The sequence below is a fragment of the Chelmon rostratus genome, chromosome 4, assembly GCF_017976325.1.
Source record: "Chelmon rostratus isolate fCheRos1 chromosome 4, fCheRos1.pri, whole genome shotgun sequence".
Classification (NCBI taxonomy): domain Eukaryota; kingdom Metazoa; phylum Chordata; class Actinopteri; order Chaetodontiformes; family Chaetodontidae; genus Chelmon; species Chelmon rostratus.
In genome coordinates, this window is record NC_055661.1 from 17005438 (window position 1) to 17027145 (window position 21708).

A 21708-nucleotide genomic window follows, 5' to 3' on the forward strand; every position below is an offset into this window, starting at 1 on the left:
AGCCAGTGTTTTAAAGGTGATCTATTAACCTTGAAAAACTTGATGACCAGTCTGCAATGATTTAATCTACACATTAATAATTTCCACTCCAGTTTTTCATCCAAAATAAAGGAACAATTTATTTTTTTTAATGTTTTTTACACAGTATAAAGTATCTGGTACAGTTATCACTCAAATTCACTTTCTAAGTGCTTATAGAAAAGTGCATACAAGCCATTTCAAAGAACACTGTTTGACCTTTCACACAAAACTATTTTCAAACTGTTATTTCAAAACCAGGATTAAAATCTAATGCAAACCAACAGAGAGATGTGAAACAGGAAAGTTTAAACTGATCCAAAAATCGGTTTTCTGTTAGAGATTCAAACTGACCTTTCTGAATGCAAAAACGCAATGACAAAATGTCTAGTACTTTCTAGCCAACACCACGTCAATAAATCATGTAGTGTTGTCCTTATGGGCTCATCGAGGGCTTCACTCGAACTTGATTCCCTGAGCCAGAGGAAGATCCTTGCTGTAGTTTATCGTGCAGGTTGAACGCCTCATGTACTGCTTCCACGAATCGCTGCCAGACTCTCTTCCACCACCTGTGTGTTTCTCTCCACCAAAGGCTCCTCCGATCTCAGCTCCGCTTGTAGGAATGTTGACGTTCACGATGCCGCAGTCTGATCCCTTGGGCCCCAGCCAGCGGAACACTCGACCCATATCTTTGGTGAAGATGCTGCTGGACAGGCCCTGCTGGACCTCGTTGTTCCAGGCAAATGCCTCCTCTTCTGTCTTGAACTTGAGGACGTACAGTATGGGGACGAAGGTTTCGGTGTGGACAATGGGAGCGTCGTGAGCCAGCCCTGTGATGATGGTGGGCTCCACATAGTTTCCAGGGCGGTCCATCACCTTTCCTCCGCAGACCAGAGTGCCACCCTGCTTCTTGGCCTGCTCAATTGCTGCCAGATACTGATCCACAGCTTGTTTGGTGTGCAGAGGTCCATACAGGGTGCTGGGATCCCACGGGTCTCCGATGCGGACTTGTTTGTAGGCCTTGGTGATCCTCTCAACCACTGTGTCGTGAACACTCTCGTGCAGCATCAGCCTCCTGGTTGTGGTGCAGCGCTGGCCAGCGGTTCCCACAGATGCAAAGACAGCGGAGGGAACCACAAGATTAAGGTCAGCATCCTCAAACACAATGATTGCATTGTTTCCACCAAGCTCCAGCAGCTTACGGCCGAACCTTTCCTGCACCATCATGGCCACCATCTTGCCGACATGGGTGCTGCCAGTGAAGGACAACAGATCCACGCGCTCATCCTTCGCCATGGCTGTGCCGATATCGGCGCCTCCGCAGGTCATGGAGCAGATAGCACCGGGCAGGTTGTTCTGCTCCAGAACCTCAGCCACAATCTTGGTAACTGCAACACTTGTTAGAGGTGTGGTTGGAGCTCCTTTCCAGAGGCAGACATTGCCGCAGGTCAGAGCGATGGCATTGTTCCAGCCGTAGACAGCCACAGGGAAGTTAAAGGCAGTGATGATGCCGACAAGACCAACTGGGTTCCACTGTTCGATCAGAGCGTGCCCTGGTCTTTCTGAAGGCAGGATGGGCCCACCAATCATTCTAGACAGACCGACAGCATAATCACAGACATCAACGTACTCCTGAACCTCCCCCACTCCCTCAACGTAGATCTTGCCCATTTCTAGAGACACCAGGCTTCCAAGGACTTTAATCTTCTTTCTAAGTGCGTCTCCAATCTGCCGCACAATCTCCCCTCTTTTGGGAGCTGGAATATCTGCCCACATCTTCCAAGCCTCTCTCGTCTTCTGGACAGTTTCTTCATACTCTGCCAAAGTTGCCTGGGTTACTCTGGCAATCGGCTCATTGTTGGCGGGGCAGTACGACGTGACGACCTCACCGCTGCCCCCCCAGCTCCCGTTGTAAACACCAGGGTTGTCCTCAGACAGGCCCAGCTCTTTCAGCCAGGAGTATTTGGGCTGGTTGATGAGAAGACCTGACATGGCTGCTGACTGCTTGCAGTGAACAGATACTAATTTATTTCTCAAGAGGAGCTTGCTGTGCTGGGCAAGGGTCAGGGTGAGGCAACGCTGCATGAGTGCTGGAAGGAAACCAAGTTAAAAATTAATTTCAGGAATTTAAAAATGTTTGAGGAACATTTAGAAAAAAAATGTTGACAGAACAGTATCGCCACAAGGATCAGATGAGCTTGTTCTGTCAAGGGCTTCAGATTTTGATATAATGAGTAACTGATTATTTGCTAAAATGTCAGAAAAAAAGCCCATTACAGTCTCCTTGGCCCCAAAGAGATGTCTTCATGTTTTGCTTTGTCTGACAGTCTAAAATTCAAAGATATTCAGTTTACAATAATATTAAAAAGACAAAACAGTGAACATTTGAGAAGCCTGAACCAGAGAGTACTTTACATTTATATCAAACAGCTAAAAAGACACTTGATCATTTCAGCTCTGCTTCTGCTAACTGCTGTTAGGACAACAATGAACATCAATTTCAAAATTAATAAATAACTTCAAAAAGTTCAGCTGCTTTGGATTCCAATGCAGAATACAGTGAACATGTGACACAGGGAATGTGAACAGCCAACAGGTGTTGACCAGAGACTGCTGGTTTAAAAATAGGAGTGTTTTGTTATGAATTCTCCTCCGTGAATGCATAAAGTCTTATTCCATCTGAAACGATTAGTCGATTAAACAATTAGTTGATTGACACAAAATTAATCAGCAACAATTTTGATAATCTGATAATTAATAAATACATTAAATTAAATAAATTCATTTTATTAAGCAAAAACGGCAAAAATTGTGGTTCCAGCTCCTTACATGTGTATATTTACTGTTTTCTTAATCTGCTTTGAAATGAAACTAAATCTCTTTCGGTTTTGTGCTGGTGACACAAGACAAGCAAATTAAGGATGTCAGCTTGGGCTCTTCCGTATTTTCTAATATTTAATAGACCAATCATAAAAATGTCTGATATTCTCGTATTGACTTATCATAAAAAAGTAAGAAAAATGATTGTAACTGGTTTTAACTAATAACTTTGCAGCTGTGTGCGTTTCATTTAAAATAATTCGTGAGTTTGTAACCAAAGCTCTTCTCAGATTTATCATCTATATAGCCTGGAAGTTACTCAAGCAGATCAACGTTACGCGCTTGCGTCGATAATCCAAGTTTGGACGACCACGAGGCTGTCAAGTCCCGGATTTGTTCATGACGCAGCAATAAGACAATTAACACAATATCGCCGAATGCAAACCAAAAAAATAATTACAGGTTTACATTTTGAAAGTCTAAATTCTGCACGTCGGTATCAGTCATGCTACTTTTGCAGCATGGCAGGACATGGTGGCCAAGATCACTTACTGAGTCTAAACGACCGTGACTGAAGGTCCTGCAGTTTACACTCCCTAACGTCACCGTGCCGTCACAAAGCGTGCACTTACACTGTCAGCACGTCAGCTTTTAATCGTTAAAAGTAAGTTTACGTTAGTTATAATCAGTTTTCCACTCACGTTGATATGAAGTTCGCAGGGCCACGTCTAGTCCAGTACACGGAAGTACTTGCTATTTTTTGCTATTTCGTCACGGCTGAAACGGAAGTACTGATGCTGTGCTACATTCTGATTGGACAGCCGCCTCTGCGCAGTGTGGCGCCTGGCTTTGTTGGATTGATCCATGCTAACAGGTTTCCTTTGTTGTGATTAACCGTTTAGCGGTTGTGATTCTGCTGTAATAACTTAAACCAAGAAAGTTGCTGTTGAGCAATATATACGATGAGTGGCGGAGTGTATGGAGGCGGTGAGTGCAATCTTATGATTAAAATGAAACTGTTGTCCACGTTGTCCCGTTCTGTAGCTTTAGCCAGCCTCATAGTTAGCTAGCTATGCTAGCTGTGCTAACGTTTGACTAACGCCGTAGTGGATTAAAGCTATATTCTTGCAAACATTGTTAATCGCCACGCGTTTATGAATACACTTACTCGTTAACACTTTAATTGCGCCGTGTAGTACCTTAACGTTAAGATTTGTATGTTTATACCACAGCCATGTTAACCAACCCCGGTACAGTCTAGCCGGCCAAGAAATGAATGAAAGTGGGCTTGCCGAGCTCATGAACGCATCCTGTTTGTATAACGTTAACGTTAAATATATTTTCTTACAACCGCGATTGACCCCGAAGGGTTAAAGTTATCGTTTACATAACGTTGAATTTGTTTTTTGCCGTCCTTTTTTCTGCTGACATTCATATATCCAAGAGAGAACTTTATAAGCAGGTGTGGATAATTTCCCTAGAATGTAAAAAATTACATTAATGTTTCTGTCAATTACATTCAGCGGATCCTGGTGCAAACTATAAGTACCTTTATTACAATATCATAACATTATAACATACTGATTGTGTTACAGAAACAGATCAGACAAATCCAGTAGAATAGCCTGTGTGGAAAACTGATGGAAGTTAAGGGGACAAATGGGTCTTTCAAGTAACATTTTAGTACATTTACCATCCCATATGAAATATAACAGTGCCACCTCAATTGTAAAAGGGCATGCCATTTAAAGTAGGCTATTGGTAATGGACAAATCTGTAGGTCTGGCATCTGTACCAATACTGAGTAACATTTTGTTAGTTTCACTTTATAAATGTGTAATTAAAGGCGTAATTGATTAACATGAAGTGTGTCATATAATCTACTTTACTTTCTTGGTGCATAAAGGCCCATCATTTTATCATATTCCTAGCTTGTCATTTTTGTTAAGAAGTGTTCTCCTAGGATAAATCACAAAAATCGTGATTCAGAACAATACTGGAAGAATACCAGAACAGCTTTGTCAAGCTGACATCAGCAGATGAAGAGGCAGAAAGGGGATGTTTTTTTAGTGTGTGTGAACATCCGATGTGTTTAGTTTACTTTTTGTGTGATGGTGTATAGCGTGGCAATTGGACTTGGTGGGGGAAGAGAGGAAAAATATTGTTTAAGAAACTGCTCTATATGAACTCCACTTCAGTGGAAAACACATTGTAAAAAGTAAAACACCATTTTTCCTTCTAGAGGCTTAACATAAACTCTTATTGAGTCGTTCCAAGTACGTGCAGCATCTGTACAAGAAGTAAAATGTGATAACCTTCCTCTAAGGTGGATATTTTTGCATATAAGCATGTACATGTAAGCACACTAAATGCAGATATAACTGAATTATTGCTAAATTTACAGTTAAAATCAAATTCACAACCCTTCTTTCATTTGTGCAGATGAGGTGGGAGCTTTGGTGTTCGACATTGGCTCATACTCTGTAAGAGCTGGCTACGCAGGAGAAGACTGTCCCAAGGTAAGTGGATCACTCATGACCTGATTAACTATGTATCTTTTCTCCCTCTGTCATCTTCATCTTCCCCCTGGGGGTACATCAATGTCAAGAAATGAGGGCTGTCACCCTGGAGACAGACAGCATAAATTGAGTTCAGATCGTTCTGGAATTCTTGCTTGGTTTTGATTTATCTGTGCTTCAGGTGGAGATCTTTTTTGTGTAAATATCCATTTGATACAAGAAGTGTCAGAGATTGACATTGATTGGCCAGACTCTCATTAATCTATCACTTACAATTGACCTGATGCAAATGCCACAGCGTTAGATGCCCTGGTCAAGTAGCAGTGAGAATCATTTAACTTGTATATTTTGTGCCATACAATACAAAATCTTACCACATAGAATGTTTTCAAAAATAATAAGTTGTCCTTATACACCATCTTTACACACCATCACAATGTGACCTAATTAATGTGTGATGTTAATACAACCTAGATTCCCAAAAAGTTGTGACACTTTGTAAAACAGAGTGTTGATTTTTTGGTGATCCCCAAATGATAACAGTACAAAGTCAATATATTTAATGTTTTACCTCATCAGCTTCATTGATTTTTGTAAATATCTGTTCATTCTGAATTTGATGCAGCAACATGTTTCAAACAATTTGGGACAGGAACAAGAAAAGACTGGGAAAGTTGTGGAACGCTCCAAAAACACCTGTTTGGAACATTCCACAGGTAAACAGGTTGATTGGTAACAGGTGATAGTATCATGATTGGGTATGAAAGGAGCATCCTGGAAAGGCTCAGTCGTTCACAAGCGAGGATGGAGTGAGGTTCACCACTTTGTGAACACACGATTGTATAAAGGATGTTAGTACATGCGCTCAGGAACCGTTTGTAAAACCGCTGTCGGAAAGCACAGTGCATTTGCAAATGATTGCATCCTGTTTTTATTTATGTTTTACGCAGCATCCCAGTTTCTTTGGAATCGGGGTTGTGGTTGGTATGATAGTTCCTGGTTTTGTGGAAAGTGTAGCTATGAAAACATGTCATCATAATCATGTTATTGATTCCGAAAAGGGAAGCACTAACGATTATTTTCAAGATTCCAGATTTTTTTGATTGATGATGATGTAGTCTATAAAATTTAACAAATGTTGACCAGCAGTCCAAAGCACAAAGATATTCACTTTTCTCATATTAGATTAGCTTGAACTTGATTATCAGTTACCACAGTAGTTGCCAATTGATTTTCTGCCAATAGACTAACTGATTAGTTGACTAATTGTTAGGCTCTAATTATGACATTTAATGTTTCCCTTTAGTTTGACATGAACTAGTGCTGTTATTTTTCACATAAAACATTTTGACACTGCACAGCTGTAAATATTAATATTAACGATGGCTGAATTCCATTCAGCTGCTTCAGTTTCAGGGTCCAGGTATTGTGCATGCTGTCTCACGGGCACAGTGTCATGGCTTTCCGGGACTCTTGAATCGAACAGAGCCGTTGTTGATAACGAGATGTTCATCTGTTCTTTTCCTACTGTGACAAGCCAACGTCACTGATGTGGAAAAAGCCTTTTGGACGACTTCATTCCTTCTGGCTTTGAGTTAGAATGTGCAGATATTGTTTGGGCAAGCTGAATTAGTCATTACAGTCCAAATGATTACACAATGAAATCAGGTACTTTTGAACATTTCAAAACAGTTGTACTCTTTGTCTTCATAAGTCAGAAGAGCATTGCCTCACCTTGAAGGTTTCACAACAATGGGAAATTTATTCCCTCATTGTTTGGGTTGGGGGTTGATCTTCTTGTAACGGTTTTAACTGAATTTTAGTTCTTATGATTTCTATTGGTGAACCAGAGTGTGTGGGACTGTCTTGACCTATACTGTGTCCTGTCTTGTTTTGGCTCGGCTCAGGCGGACTTCCCCACGGTTATAGGTGTGACCCTTGACCGAGAGGATGGCAGCACGCCCATGGAGACGGACGGTGACAAGGGCAAGCAGAGTGGCACCACCTACTATATTGATACCAACCAGCTGAGGGTACCCAGGGAGAACATGGAGGTCATGTCTCCGCTCAAGAATGGCATGAGTGAGTGCTGACTCATGGCAATTTCTTTATTTTTTCCTTTGCCCCTCTGTGTTAAAATCCAATGAACAGTTTGGTTTTTAACTGCCATGTTCTTGGTTGTAGTAAATATTGAGAGGACAGTATGTTCGGTTTGTAATCCAAATGTAACGGATTGACCAAGTTGTTTCAGGATCTTTTTGTCTCAAAAATCCTTTGAGACGTGAACTTGGTCTGTGACATAAATTCAGTAATGAACATGATCCTGCCTGTTTGATCCATATCCATAAAAGGCTGTTTTTGTCTGACAGCCGACTTTGTAGATGAACTCATCACAGCACTGACTGATGTATAGACAAACGTTCGTCATAAATATTAATGGGATTGTTTAGAGACCGCCTAGTGTCCTCTTGATGGAAGGCAAACTGCTTTCCCTCTCGGGTTTCCCACTATCTCTGCCTGACAGTGATCCTATTTTCCTGTCCTGATTGGTTCTTGTCAAAATCATGGATGTTTTGAACATCCAAAGCCAGATATGGGTCACACGTTCAGAGCTGTCCTTGGTACTGAACTGGAGTTGAACTAAAAATAAATCACTGTTGGATCTTGGATGGATTATTGTCCCATGCTTTGGCTCGATGTTCAGTGTCAGCCTCAGATTTCCTCATTTGTTTTCCCCCCATTTTCTGTCAATTTTGTGAACACCCGTTCAATTAAATTTGGCTGGAACTAACTTGTTTCTCAATTTGACAACTATTATACAAATCTAGGCTGCTACTGCTGATTTTTTTCTGTTATGGACAAATCTTTTGATTTATGGCTGCAACAAATGATTATTTTCATTGCAGATTTATCTGTCAGTTATTTTCTCGATTAGTTGTTTGGCCTATATAATGTCAGAAAATGGTAGAAAACGTTGATCCGTGTTTCCCAAAGTCCAAGATGACATCCTCAAAACTTTTGTTTTGTCCACAAACCAAATATATTTAGTTTACTGTCACAGAAAAGTGAAGAAACCAGAAAAAATATTCACATTTAGGAAGCTGAAATCCTTTTCCTTAAAAAATTCTCAAACCCATTAACCAGTGATCAGGATACTTGGTGATTGATTTAACAGTTGAAAACTAATTGATTATTCCGTTGATTAATCAGTTATTAGTTTAGTCTATAAAATGTCAAAGAAAATAATGGAGAAAGGTTTTCAAATAGCTTAAACTTACTTCAGCCATCAAAATTGTAGCCAATTCATTTCCTGTCTTTTTACCGATCAGGTAATTGACAAATCATTTCCGCTCTGTCAAAAACATTTAAAGCCAGGCTGAAATTCTCTGCTCCATCTGCTATATTTTGCAGGTGTGTTTGATTTCTGTCACCTCATGAGTATCAGCGGCAGCGGATATGAATCCAGCGCTCCGATGCACTGACCTAGCTGATGATGCTTATCAGAATCTGGTCCAGTGGAGTTTGGCTTCGAGGCTATTTAGAGACGAGTGTGACACCGATCTTAATTGCAGCAGAACAGCACCGTGGGACCACAGGCTCCCTCAGAGGGCTGACCTGGAACATTGGTGCCTGGTGCTCAAATTATTATCTAAAAAAGCTCATCATCGCTCTATTTTCTCCACCATCTGACCCAGCAATGATGATGAAAGATATACGTTTTTTTGTGACGTTGATTTTTTTTTTGTAGGCCTCTAGTCACGTGTAAAGTAAAGCAAAGACAAACCTTCAGAACACAGCTCAACTTTGGCTTTCTCATGTTAAGCACAGACACTTGTTAGTCCTTTGTTCTCACCTGTATATTTGCCAAAACTTGTAAATCAGCAGTGATTTGACATTTAACAAGCCCTGCCCTTGTTTTCTTTTCTGCCCCGTTTACAGTTGAGGACTGGGACAGTTTCCAGGCCATCTTGGATCACACCTACAAGATGCACTTCAAGTCTGAACCCAGCCTGCATCCAGTGCTTATGTCAGAGGCATCTGTGAGTTAGCATTTGTCATGAGCCAATGTCTGAACTACTTAGTACTACTTAGTCTGTGATTGTACCAAGGCCACACAGTTTTTATATAGGTTGAATTTATCAGCCAACAGTGAAATTACGGCACATTCTCCTCTAAAAATCTGTATTTTTAAAGTCCCGTTCATACATAAAATATTAACTTTGTTAGTTAAGTACTCCTAGTAGCTTTTGGCTGTTGGAGATGCTGTTGTTTTAGCTGAAATCGGGCCATTGTGAGGCGAGGATTCGAGTGTTTCCGGCACCGGTTCTCGATACCTCACTAAATTTGGCAGAGCATGTAGCAGTTTGTGTTGTGCTGACAGTAATCTGTTGTAAATCGCCTGTTTGCTGTTTTGTGTTTTCAGTGGAACACGCGAGCGAAACGAGAGAAACTAACAGAGCTGATGTTTGAACATTACAACATTCCTGCCTTCTTCCTCTGCAAATCCGCGGTGCTATCAGCGTATCCTTGATTTTTTAAATCTTCCCTTCACTGTCTGGTCATTGTCTCAGACTAGTATTTCTCTTATAAGTCTAGTGAGCTGTATCTGTTATATGCTGCGCATTATTACCTTTCCTTCACTGTGAGTATCTTAGCTTTGCCAATGGGCGGTCTACAGGATTGGTCCTGGACAGCGGGGCCACACACACCACAGCAATTCCAGTGCATGATGGCTACGTCCTGCAGCAAGGTGACCAATCATCAGAAGTCCTTCATCATAAGATGACAGTTTACCTGCAGATTTTACTTGGTCTTCATATAAACCAGAGAGGACACTCATTACCCAAAAGGGTTCATGTAAATGTTACAATACCGAATCCTCCATTGATGCTTGAGCTCATCTTTTATGTTTTATGGTGCCATCTGCTGGTTGCATCTCAGCCTTGCCAGTCTGTCCTATTACAACAGGCATGTCCAAACTATTCCATAAAGGGCCGTGTGGCTGCAGGTTTTCGTTCCAACCAAGGAGGAGCACACCAGGCCAGCCAATCAACATCAAGGGATCACTGAGTTATCAGCTGAAGACTGAGCTCAGCTAATTAAGCTGGTGTGCTCCTCCTTGGTTGGAACGAAAACCTGCAGCCACACGGCCCTTTATGGAATAGTTTGGACATGCCTGTATTACAAGCTTCTGCTACTATTATGAACTATTGTTGGACACCAGTAATTTTCAGTGAACCATCAGTTTTGTTATTGCTAATGATTCATATCCCTTTGTGTAAATGGTGCCTGATTACATTTTTTTTTAATTTGGCGCTGCAATGAAACAAAATGAGTGATTCAGGAGATTGCTAAACCAAAAGAAATTATGGTCATTAAGGGCACATCATGGTGATACTGATGTATCAAGTTCAAACAGAGTGTAGTTGCTGTATTGTCGAGATTTACTGTCTTCCTTTGAGTCATTTGTTTCTTTTTCCCTGACAGGAATCGTCAAATCCCCCCTGGCTGGAGACTTCATGAGCATGCAGTGTAGGGAGCTTTTTCAAGAATTAAGTTGTGAAATCATCCCCCCTTACATGATTGCATCAAAGGTAAGTTCTTTGTGTGAACACCCCATTTCAAAGAATCTCATTTGAGTAATTCACAGGTGGTGGTATGTGGTATATTTTAAGTAAAAGAAGTATAATAGGTCAAAGTATTTGTCATTTACTGCTCCAGCCTGAAACCTGCTTGTGCAAGTGGCATTTAAGTCATCTATCTGCAAACTTGGATTAAACGGTAGCTGGAAATGGATTTTGGTGTAAATTTGAACTGAGACGATGTCTTACAAATGCTCTTGGATGAACATGTACTTATAGTCTGTATTGGTCCTTATTCTCATCTTCTTTCATACCACACAGTGTCAACCAGTGTTTGTCATTACAGGATTCAGTGCGGGAGGGATCTCCAGCCAGCTGGAAGAAAAAGGAGAAACTACCTCAAGTCACCCGCTCATGGCACAACTACATGTGTAATGTAAGCAGCCGCTCTTACACTCCTGGTAAATCGAACCAGGTTGTCATGTGTTGTGTTTTGCTGAATGTGTGCCAACATCTTTTTCTTAATGTTTGCAGTGTGTGATCCAGGACTTCCAGGCATCTGTACTGCAGGTGTCAGACTCGCCATATGATGAACAGTAAGAGCATTATTTGCAACTAATATGAATGAAGGAGTATAGGGTTTAAATCAGCCTGTCATGGTTTATTTTGCAGTAATAACCAGTTTGATGTCTGTTACCTTTTCCTTTAACCCTCAGCTTCTATGAAGGTTTGCATGCTAAAAGAAAACATCGTCTGAAAGGTTAAAATGTCAGTTTCATCCCACACTAACAAACTAGCTCCTCTCTTTCATCAGGGTTGCTGCACAGATGCCCACTGTTCACTATGAGCTGCCCAATGGGTACAACTGTGACTTTGGGGCTGAGAGGCTGAAGATCCCAGAGGGCCTGTTTGACCCCTCCAATGCAAAGGTGTGTGTGCTTGCTCAGGTTGCCCAAATAGTTAAAAATACTCGCTGAATACTGCCCTAAATGTAAGAAAGCAAGTTAGTTTTGTGGAAATCTCATTTTTTTTTCTGATCACCTCAGGGCCTGTCTGGAAACACCATGTTGGGAGTCGGCCACGTGGTGACGACCAGCGTGGGAATGTGCGACATCGACATCCGGCCGGTGATTAACCAGATGTTTTAAACACGGGTTGCAATTTGAATGAAATTGCTGAAATGTTTCCTGTTTTTTGAGACACTTGAGTTTAACTTTTATTCATTGAAATGATGCTCCTTCGATCATTTGCCTTCGATATCTAGCTAAGTGAGCTGATCAGATAATATGTTTAGGTTTGATAAGAGGTAGTGAATGTGCCTGTGTGTGTGTGTGTGTGTGTGTGTGTTAAATCTTCAGTGTCGCTTTAAAAACAGAAACTGTCATCTGCTGACCTTTTGAATGTGTCTCAGGGTCTGTATGGCAGTGTGGTGGTGACCGGAGGAAACACGCTCATTCAGGGCTTCACAGACCGACTGAACAGAGAACTCTCCCAGAAAACCCCTCCGGTGAGTTAATGCCACCATTTCCTCAAATACTCAACATCAGTATCTTAAGCTTTAGTGAACAATTCAAAATCCAATGCTGCTTGTTGTTGCCATCCTGTGAAAAAGTTTGACATGTTTGTGATTTGCAGAGCATGAGACTGAAGCTGATAGCCAACAACACTACAGTGGAGCGCCGCTTCAGTGCCTGGATAGGAGGCTCCATCCTGGCATCCCTCGTAAGGACACACAGCAGCTGAGGCTTTGACACAAATATATATATCAGTGTTTAAATACAAGCTTCAATTTAGAGCAACCGTTGCAGGAACCAGATGTGTAATTGCACAAAGCCATGCTTTGTAAACTGGCGATGGTGGTGGTGGTTATAAAGGAAGAATGTGCAGTGAGAATGTGTGCATGCATACTTCAGACCATGCATACACACGGTTTTCAAAAGATAGCTGCAGGTGAAAAGATGAACAGAGATAAGGTTTGATTGGGTTGTTTATATTGGAGAAAATGCTTCAATGTTAGTGATCTTTCCATGTCTATGGGTGTTTTTATACCCATTTATGGAACTGGAAGTGGAAATAAAGCTCATGCACATGCACCAGTTTCCACAGTGATTTGAGATTTATAAAACCAAATCAGGCAGACACACAACTTTATAAATCTCACAAAAAGAATGTGTGTGCATATTTCTGTCTTTGTGTGCACTCAGTTTTTGACATGATTCTACACAGAGTTTTATGCATCTGCCCCTGAGCTGGTGATTTGATTCTAGGACAATCAGTGTTTTGCAAACCAAATGTATTCAAACTAAACATATTTTCTGCTTTCCAGGGAACCTTCCAGCAGATGTGGATCTCCAAACAGGAGTACGAAGAGGGAGGAAAGCAGTGTGTGGACAGGAAGTGCCCTTGATTTTGACGGCTAGCCACCACCACCTCCCCATCACTCTTTGCCACAAGCTCATCATCAGTCATTCACCTCTAAACCTGGACTCAGGAACACCTACAGATGATCGCTCGTTTTGTATGATTTGTTTTTTAAAAAGTTTGTCCATATGCCGCCTGTCTGGGATTCATTGTGAAAAAAACCCAAACATAAACGTCTACAAAGTAACCTGTATCGCTATGATGAAACAAGGTTTGAGTTCCTTTGTTTATATCATAAAAGTCAGTCTGTTGCCTTATCTTCAGGATTGTTGGTGTTTTGTTGAAACCTTGCATCTTCAAAAATATCAGCAAGTAGGTCCCAAAGTCAACTTAATGATTATACTGGGGAAAAACACAATTTGTTGTCCAAGGTTTCTGCAGAATACTGACATGGTCAAATTTGGGTGATGTGTATTTGAAGGAACAAACTTAGAGTTTTTGTCCATAAGCCTTTCTCTTATGTGTAAGCTCATCATAGGCAAAGGCCAGTCAGTTCTCGCCTGTGCTTACTGGTGTGAGCGTCAACTCAAATAAATCTGTATTTAATTTTCACTTTGCTTGTTACTGGCTACATATGGTCTTTTAAAAATAAAGTCCTTTTTGTTAAATGATTTCTTTAAATGAGTGTGTTAAAAGTATAATAGCTCCTCTTTGCATGCACATGGTTATTCTAATTCTACAGAGAGTTTCTTGTATTAATTGCTTAAGACCAACATGTGATTGTTTGACATGAAACAGCAGGTTTCCAGTTAAGGTAATGGTATTAAGTTGCATTAACACATTCTTCTTTACAGTCACATGATCTGCAGACATTAAATATTCATCTCACAAACTAGTAAAACAAGAGGAATCAATACATGATGTGTGTTTAATAAGTAAGAAAACTGTGACCAAAACATTGATGTGGCATAATTTATCTTAAAGGATCAAATAACAGTTGGATAAATACACTCATAGGACAATGACAGGAGCTGATTGAGAGTTCAGATAAAATGTGGAGGCCTTGTATCTCTGGACAGATGTCAGCCTCACAGCGGTCAAAAACAACTGTAACGTGCGCTTGAAATTTCATGATGAGGGAACTTTCATGAGAGGAAACCTCTCCTTCAGTTTGGCCTGAGTGCGCTTTTCAAAGTTGGCTTTCCTGGCCTTCTCACGAATATGCTTCTCTATGCGCAACCTGTGAGACAGAAGTAGGGAGAAGAAAAAGAAAAACAACTTTTAGATTTTTGTAAGCGAACAGGAATTTGGCGTAACTCTCGCCACACATCCATCTTTACATCTACTAAAACAGCACAATATTGCACGTGTGCCACATCTTACCTGACGTATGGTTCGACAAACGCGGGACTGTAGAACTTCTTTCGCTTGTATCTTTTATTCATGTTCCAGGGAATAGCGTACTCTTTGAATCGATACCTGAGAGAGGAAACAAATGCACACATGACTGATGCCACTTCCTGCATTTGAATTTTCCGAAGCGCTACAACAACCACATTACAGACCACCTGCACAAAGAAATGAGATCAAATTATGATTTTTTTACATATCATTAAGTCCTAGTTTACATTTAGTGTTACTCACCAAAACTAACTGTTTGCATCCTTATACTCTAACAAAAGCGTTGAGTCTAGCAACATTCGACGTAACATTTGCTGAGTTTTTAAGTATTTAAAATCATCACTGTTCAGTGTTTCCTAGTTTGCGGTCTTTTTCTTCCTTAGTTCATTGCAGCATATCTTGGCAAGTTATCGCCACCTTTAGATCAGCTGAATAGTGTGAAACAATTGGCAGGAATGTGCATTGTGCACATGATAAACAAAGCTGGAACACAAACATAGAAAAACAGCTCCACAGGGAACCTTTAAAGTGTTAATTGGGAGTGCTACATTTCTCTGTGTGTCCTGTGTGTGTGTGTAGAGGCTCTGTCCTCACCAGTAGGTGTATCCAAATATGTTCCTCCTCCAGGTTCCCGGTCTGCCTTTCTCCTGTCCTGTCTGCAGGAGACGCAGCGCAGTCTCTCTCTCCTTCACCACCGTCTCCAGCCTGATCATCGACCGCTCAACCTGGGAAGAGAAGACAGCTTGATTTATCTTCCTCGGGGCTTCTCCTGTAACACAAAGCGACACTACACAATATTGTAAGTTCAAACCCTCCATCCCACCTAGCTCTGCCAAAGGCTGACCCAAAGCTGATCTGTCATATGTAATTCATATTTCTTACAGTAACGGCGGCGATGTCACTTGAGCATCATACCAACCTTCCTTATTCTTTCTGGACTCGGCATCTGAACCCGTTGCCTTCTTGCCTCCTGCTCGATGGTCAAAAGCATGTTCTTTTCTTTCAACAACACATACCTGAGGTAGAATGACAGTGTTACACACAGCTGATAAATGTCTATACCCCGTGAAGCACCAGTGTAATCTAAACAGTGCTTACCAGAGTTTGTGTAAATCTTCACTGTTCTTTGTTCTCAGTTGATTGGCAGTCCATGGTGCGGCTACAAAATTACAACAAAGCAAATAAGTGTGAAATGCTGCCATCACGCCTGGTGGGCACATTTGCGCTACCATGGTGTCACAGCAACAAAATACATTGAATATTTAGTGTTTTACCTGACTTCACGGTGGCCTCTCCCCAGTTCTCAGGGCTGTCGAAGAACTCTCCCAGCCCTCTTCTGCTGATGGTTGTGTGCAGGGCTCGACACTGACCCACAGAGCTGGTGGGGCTGTGCCAAGACAGGGCAACGAGTGGCGCCTTTTCCCTGGAGAACGCAAAATAAATTCACAGAGCACGTTATTTCCCTCAGAGTGCACCACTTGGGTTGAAACTGAACAAGTTTCTGCTTCTGCAAGCTGCAGAGAGACACTTGTTTTTTAGCCAATCCTAAAATGGGTTGGTATGGTTTATACTGCATCAACTGACACATCAAAACATTGTGAAAGGATCCAGAAACAGTAGCCTAAAAGCCAATAGGCCTATTGTGTGGATCCAATTCTGTTCTGGAAACTCAAAATATAAAAAAGGTACTGGTATTTGGAAATTGGAGATTTCTCCACAGATTATTCAAAAGCTTTAGGTAAATGTTTATGAACTGAATCGGTGTTGGACTCTGACTTGACATACAGTAAATGCAGCCTTCTACAACTTTATACGCACGCAACTTTATACGTATACGCAACACGATGAAGATCACCCTGAAAACGTTAATTTAACTGTTAAACCTGCCATATTCATAGTCAACAAACTCAACAAACGCACATTTGCATGTGGCACCATACAGTTAAGACTTGATGCTGCTATTTTATTGGCAAATGAAGACTCCATTATTACAATCTACACAAACCGTCAGTGAGGCGCAGAGCCCAGCCAGTGTCCGCTATGCACACGCTGATTTTAACATCGCGTTTAAGTCATGTTTTACACACTGCAAAGCTGCTTACCTGTAAAAATGAGACTGGTAATTGGTGACATTAGCAGCACAACGCTGAGTATTTATCGCCGAAGATATCCTGAAGGCATTTTGGAACTGCTTGCAAAGAGTCAAAACGCGTCCTGCCGTTGAGGACGCCGCCATATTTGCCGTAGTCCTTCCCACATTACCCATCATGCATTTTTCTACACCAAATATATCTATGTTTTTATCGTTTTACTTTTTAAAGCTATTGACGCATATTTTTGTTACATCTCCACATATTGTACATACACAATAATTTCACTAAAATAGAATAAACATAAGCGACTGCCCTTATCAAATATGGCGGTTTTTGCGTCACCCTTTCATCAGCGAATCAGAGATCGCGTTGTTGAACTGTCGTCCCACAGTAGCGATGGTGGGAATGAGTGTTCTCAGGTCTGCCGCTGCTTTTGCAGCCAGACTGAGTCCTCTGAAATCTGGAAATAATGCGGCAAAGTTCCTCACCCGAACAATACCCCGGACAGAGAAAGGTAAGAGATACCCTGGTTGTGTAAACAGTTCGAAGTTTGACCGTAAACGTGGCCGTCTCGTCTTATGACCTTGCATCGGGACTTGTTAGCTTGCTAACATTAGCTAGCTCGTAACGTTTGCCCTCCTGTCAACAAAAAGTAATGTTAGGCTGGTACTTAAAGAGTTACAGGTAGCTGCCTAATCTTATTTGTGAGCTAACCACATCAATAAACTGTCCTTCTTTTCATTAGAGGGAGAGATATGTGGTCGCTGGCGTAATAGTTGTTTTATAGCGTTTGCATGATAGTGTATTATGTCTCCCCATATAATATCACAACATAGTGGAATCATGATAAAGCTGTGGTAATGACCAAAATAACGATTTTGTTCATGTAGCCCACCCCTGATTTATTTAAGACACATCTGTAGAGCTGCAACGGTTAATTTATAAGTTTTCAGATGTTAAATGAGTTTCCAATTATGCTGATTGTCGATTAATATGTATTAGTAATTTTTTACGAAAAAAAGTCAAAATTCTCAGATTTCAGCTTCTTAGATGTGAATGTTTTCTGGTGTCTTCTCTATGACAGTAAACTGAATATCTGCGCCTTAGACAAAGATGTCTGAGGACGTCATATTGGGGTTTGGGAAACACTGATCGACTTTTTTTTTTATTGACATTTCATAGACCAGACAACTAATCTGTTAATCAGAGAAATAATTGACAGATTAATTGACAGTCCAGTAAGTTAAGAATGGTGATCTCAACCTCACAAATCAAGAAACACTGATTTTACACATCAAAAAAACCCAGTCTGTCTAGTCTGATATCATGATCTTTATTCTGTATCACTGAGGCACCCAACTTTAATTGAGGAATACTAGGTCACAACAGTATCCCCTGCCTTGTTTTGCAGCGGCTGTTCGTTGGGGTCATGGAAAGAAAATGTTTGTCATCAAACCCTCTGACTACTATGACAAGAGATTTCTGCGCTTACTGGTGAGTACTGTAACACCATCACATTCATTGCCCATGATCGTCAAGATAAGGGGTTGTCCAAGGCCAACTTTGGGAGCTGGGACTTAGTTGATAGTAAGGTTGATGCCAGCAGCAGCCAATCTTCATAAACATCCGTGTGTCGATAGCCAAGACACTAAAGTGGAGTTTCATCATTATTTTGCATTAGATGGAGCCAGTAACAATAACTCCTGTGCTTGTAGTTTTGATGCTATCGAGAGGCATGATGAAATAAAAACCATACATAAAAGTTGGCTAGGTTCGGCCTCCAGTCTTGATCACGTGGAACAACATTAGAATTTGCTCTATTTAATTTTGTCTTTTCATTTTTTTTTGTGTGTGTGTGTGTGTGGGTTTTTTTTTTTCCAGCAATATTATATCCTGCTGACTGGCATTCCTATGGCTGTCATTGTCACATGTGTGAATGTCTTCATTGGTAAGTAAGCACATGTTTTAAAAGTCTTTTTGTGTAATTTAGCGCTTGATTTGGTCAGTTAAAGATGCAATTTAATGAGTAGATCAAAAGAAGTTACACAATGTTACTTTTGATTGAACTTGAGTGTGATTGTGCTGTGAAGGTGAGGCAGAGCTAGCTGAAATTCCAGAGGACTACGAACCCGAGCACTGGGAGTACTACAAGGTATGTAGCTAGTATCTTATATCATCAGTTCTTTCACAAGTGTTTTTTTTTTGTGTGTGTGTCACTATTCTGAACCCTGATTGGGATGACAGTACGTGCATACCAGAATCATCCTTGTCATCACAAAGCCTTTACTGCAGTGCCGACCTTTCAAACAGCAGAGGGCTATTTTCACCTGAACAGAGTTGTGTAATGATAAGATATTTCAGAGGGAGTCTGGGTGTAGTTCTTCTTTTATTCATGTGGTAATATTTCATTAGAGAAATCTAGAAAGATTAAGTGTAATATAGTCAAAGTATGTGTAAGCTAAATAATAACCCCATTCAACAGAAAAATCAGTGATTATTAACTTGGACCAAATACATTTGCAGTCATTAAAAACACTTTTTTTTTCATTGCAGCACCCCATCACCAGGTGGATTGCACGGACCTTCTATGATTCTCCAGTGAAGGACTATGAAAAGATGATGGCTGCGATCCAAATGGAGAAAGAAAAGTCAGACATGAGGTGGGTTTTAGTGCTGTGTGTTACGTTGTCATGTGTGAAGGCCAGAAAGCAGCTGTGATACAGTGGCATAAAAGCATTTCTAGCTGTCCTTAAACTTCATCAGCGACAGAAGTCAACAGCCTCTGAAATTGATTTCCTTCTATTGAAGTTGGTGGCAAAATAATGTACAACCATGTAATGGTGTTGCACAAACAGCAGCGTTTTTGCATTACAGCTACTTGTTTGCTACTTCATGTAGCACAGTCAGTGGTGATTTTGCTTTAAGTCTGAATGCACCAGCCCAATAATTCTGTGATATTTCGTTCAACGCTGCTGAATTGATTAATATGAAGATTTGAGTTCTTTAAAGTTACAGATTCCTATAAGTTAAACACATATGAGTCTGATCCCTGTGGACCTTTGATTGAGGTCAATTCAGCCATCTAATACTTGACTGTTTAAAGGGTTGTTGTTTGTCAGCACATCTGGAGGAAGTTTTATCTGTGTGGCTGCTAGACAGGCTGCCATAACCATTTGTTCAGTCATAATGCAGTTTGTTGTTCCAGTGTTAAGTAGTAACTCTCAGTGTATCTTGCCAAATTGAATAGGTTTACACGCCAAATGTACTTTTTATGCTTATTGGGACCCAAATACATGATAAAAAGGGAATGTTTCTGATCAAGCACACCTCCTATATAACACCAGAAGCGTACTGTCAAAAGCACCATTAATGTAAAGAGTATTACATGTTACATCATGTAGAATGTGAAAAGGAGCGTCTGCCTCTCGATGCATTACTTGAGAAAATTCAGCTCCCCACAGCTCCCCCACCATGATGAAACCGAATCTCAGCAATCAGCTGAGAGAATCAGCTGGCTTCTGTTGCTTTTCTTCCAGCCAGTAATAGTCGCAATGTCTGTGTTGGGTTCTGTGTTGATACCAAAGGGGGACCGTGACGGTGCAGTTAAAGGAATCCCTCAAATCATGTCTATAGACACCAGAACATAGCACGATTGACATGTGACCTACACAACACAGACCCACGTTCAAATTCCATTCTGGTTTCTGTGTGTAGTTTAAACATACAGCCATCTTAATAAGATTTAGTGTACAAGCATAAAGGAAGGCTTGATAGTTCTGAAGACAGACCTCCTTTCTCCTGGCTTGGTGAAAAGTGAGTGACGGGTGTCGTAGCACCACTCTAGGATTTACAGCTTGCTCTGGTTTTATATTTCTGAGGTGTGATTTTGTCAATTTGCTGCCTGTTTGTCATCAACAGACTGACACAGTTGGAGGTGCGTAAACAAATGAGGCAGAGGGGAGACGGTCCATGGTTCCATGTGAACACCCTCGACAAGGAACTCATTGACAACAGCCCCAAGGCATCACCCGACTCTTAATCCAGATGTGTCTGCTGTCAGTACATCATGCCGATCAAGCTCACCGTTTGTACATTTCTTCCCTTTCTGCGTAAATAAAGTATCTATACGTACTCTAATATTTTTGTCCTCCTGTGTCTTTATTTGGGTCATGGTGCAAAATGTTTTTCCCTTTGTGTAGATGCAATTCTTCCAATCTTTGTAGATTAGGTGACATTGCTGGGCAGCTCAGTGGGTCAGTATGTGATATGCTGCCTGTGTAAATGGCTCAAGGTTCAAATCCACCAGCCAGCTCAGGTCTTTCTGTGTGCCATCTGCATGTTGTCCCTGCATCTTTCCTCCAGGGGCTTCTGCACCCTCTCACTGTCCAACAGTATGCAGAATGGGTGAACTGGAGGTTGCCTAATTGCTTGTCTATCTACAGTACGTGTGCTGTGATAGACTGACTACCCATCTCTCAGCCAGCATGTGCAGGGATGGTGTCCATCCTGCAAAGGATAACCAGCTGCAGATAATAGACGGGTTCCCTCCCTCTTCAAGGACTGAAGCAACAATTTGAGTTTGAAGCGGTTCACATGAGGAGACTGCATTTATAGAGCACTTTTATGCAAAGTGCTTTTACAAATGTAAATAGTCCAGGTACTGCAGGTCCATTAGATCTTTTCCATTTCTTTCTTCTCCCGTTGTATCAGTGTTGATCTGCACTGTAAAATAAACACATGTTATTCAGGGTGTAGCCTTTAAAAACAAGAGTATCAAGCATTTGCCACAAATAACACATGAGGACACACTGCAGGGGAAACTTTTTTTAGTGGACGCAATTTTGACAACTTGCTTGATTTTCTATATTTTTTTTTTGCAATTAACAGGCGCGTCCACCTGGTGGCAGAGCTGTG

The 21708-nt window shown here is 41.1% G+C and overlaps 4 protein-coding genes across 4 annotated transcripts; 2 read left to right on the plus strand and 2 right to left on the minus strand.

Moving 5' to 3' along the window:
* Nucleotides 1-98: 98 nt before the first annotated feature.
* aldh7a1 (aldehyde dehydrogenase 7 family, member A1) lies at nucleotides 99-3587 on the minus strand. The gene is made up of 2 exons (XM_041935665.1): nucleotides 3540-3587; nucleotides 99-2108 (listed from the first exon to the last, which is right to left on the minus strand). Exon 2 carries the CDS (start codon nucleotides 2101-2103, stop codon nucleotides 475-477), a length of 1629 nt encoding a protein of 542 aa, XP_041791599.1. The 5' UTR covers nucleotides 2104-2108; nucleotides 3540-3587; the 3' UTR covers nucleotides 99-474.
* A 75-nt stretch (nucleotides 3588-3662) lies between these two features.
* Nucleotides 3663-13972, plus strand: actl6a (actin-like 6A). Its single transcript, XM_041934934.1, has 14 exons — nucleotides 3663-3825; nucleotides 5281-5357; nucleotides 7265-7439; nucleotides 9297-9397; nucleotides 9781-9878; nucleotides 10013-10107; nucleotides 10845-10951; nucleotides 11286-11375; nucleotides 11474-11535; nucleotides 11754-11868; nucleotides 11986-12066; nucleotides 12351-12446; nucleotides 12575-12661; nucleotides 13266-13972. Exons 1-14 carry the CDS (start codon nucleotides 3801-3803, stop codon nucleotides 13344-13346), a joined length of 1290 nt encoding a protein of 429 aa, XP_041790868.1. The 5' UTR covers nucleotides 3663-3800; the 3' UTR covers nucleotides 13347-13972.
* Nucleotides 13973-14212: 240 nt separating this feature from the next.
* mrpl47 (mitochondrial ribosomal protein L47) lies at nucleotides 14213-16942 on the minus strand. Its single transcript, XM_041934935.1, has 7 exons — nucleotides 16804-16942; nucleotides 15976-16124; nucleotides 15800-15860; nucleotides 15621-15717; nucleotides 15296-15426; nucleotides 14684-14779; nucleotides 14213-14540 (listed from the first exon to the last, which is right to left on the minus strand). The coding sequence occupies exons 1-7, from the start codon at nucleotides 16935-16937 to the stop codon at nucleotides 14429-14431; spliced, it is 780 nt and encodes a 259-aa protein (XP_041790869.1). The 5' UTR covers nucleotides 16938-16942; the 3' UTR covers nucleotides 14213-14428.
* A 236-nt stretch (nucleotides 16943-17178) lies between these two features.
* On the plus strand, nucleotides 17179-20931 carry ndufb5 (NADH:ubiquinone oxidoreductase subunit B5). Its single transcript, XM_041935701.1, has 6 exons — nucleotides 17179-17308; nucleotides 18206-18288; nucleotides 18676-18742; nucleotides 18885-18946; nucleotides 19348-19454; nucleotides 20713-20931. The coding sequence occupies exons 1-6, from the start codon at nucleotides 17191-17193 to the stop codon at nucleotides 20831-20833; spliced, it is 558 nt and encodes a 185-aa protein (XP_041791635.1). The 5' UTR covers nucleotides 17179-17190; the 3' UTR covers nucleotides 20834-20931.
* The last annotated feature ends 777 nt before the right edge of the window (nucleotides 20932-21708 follow it).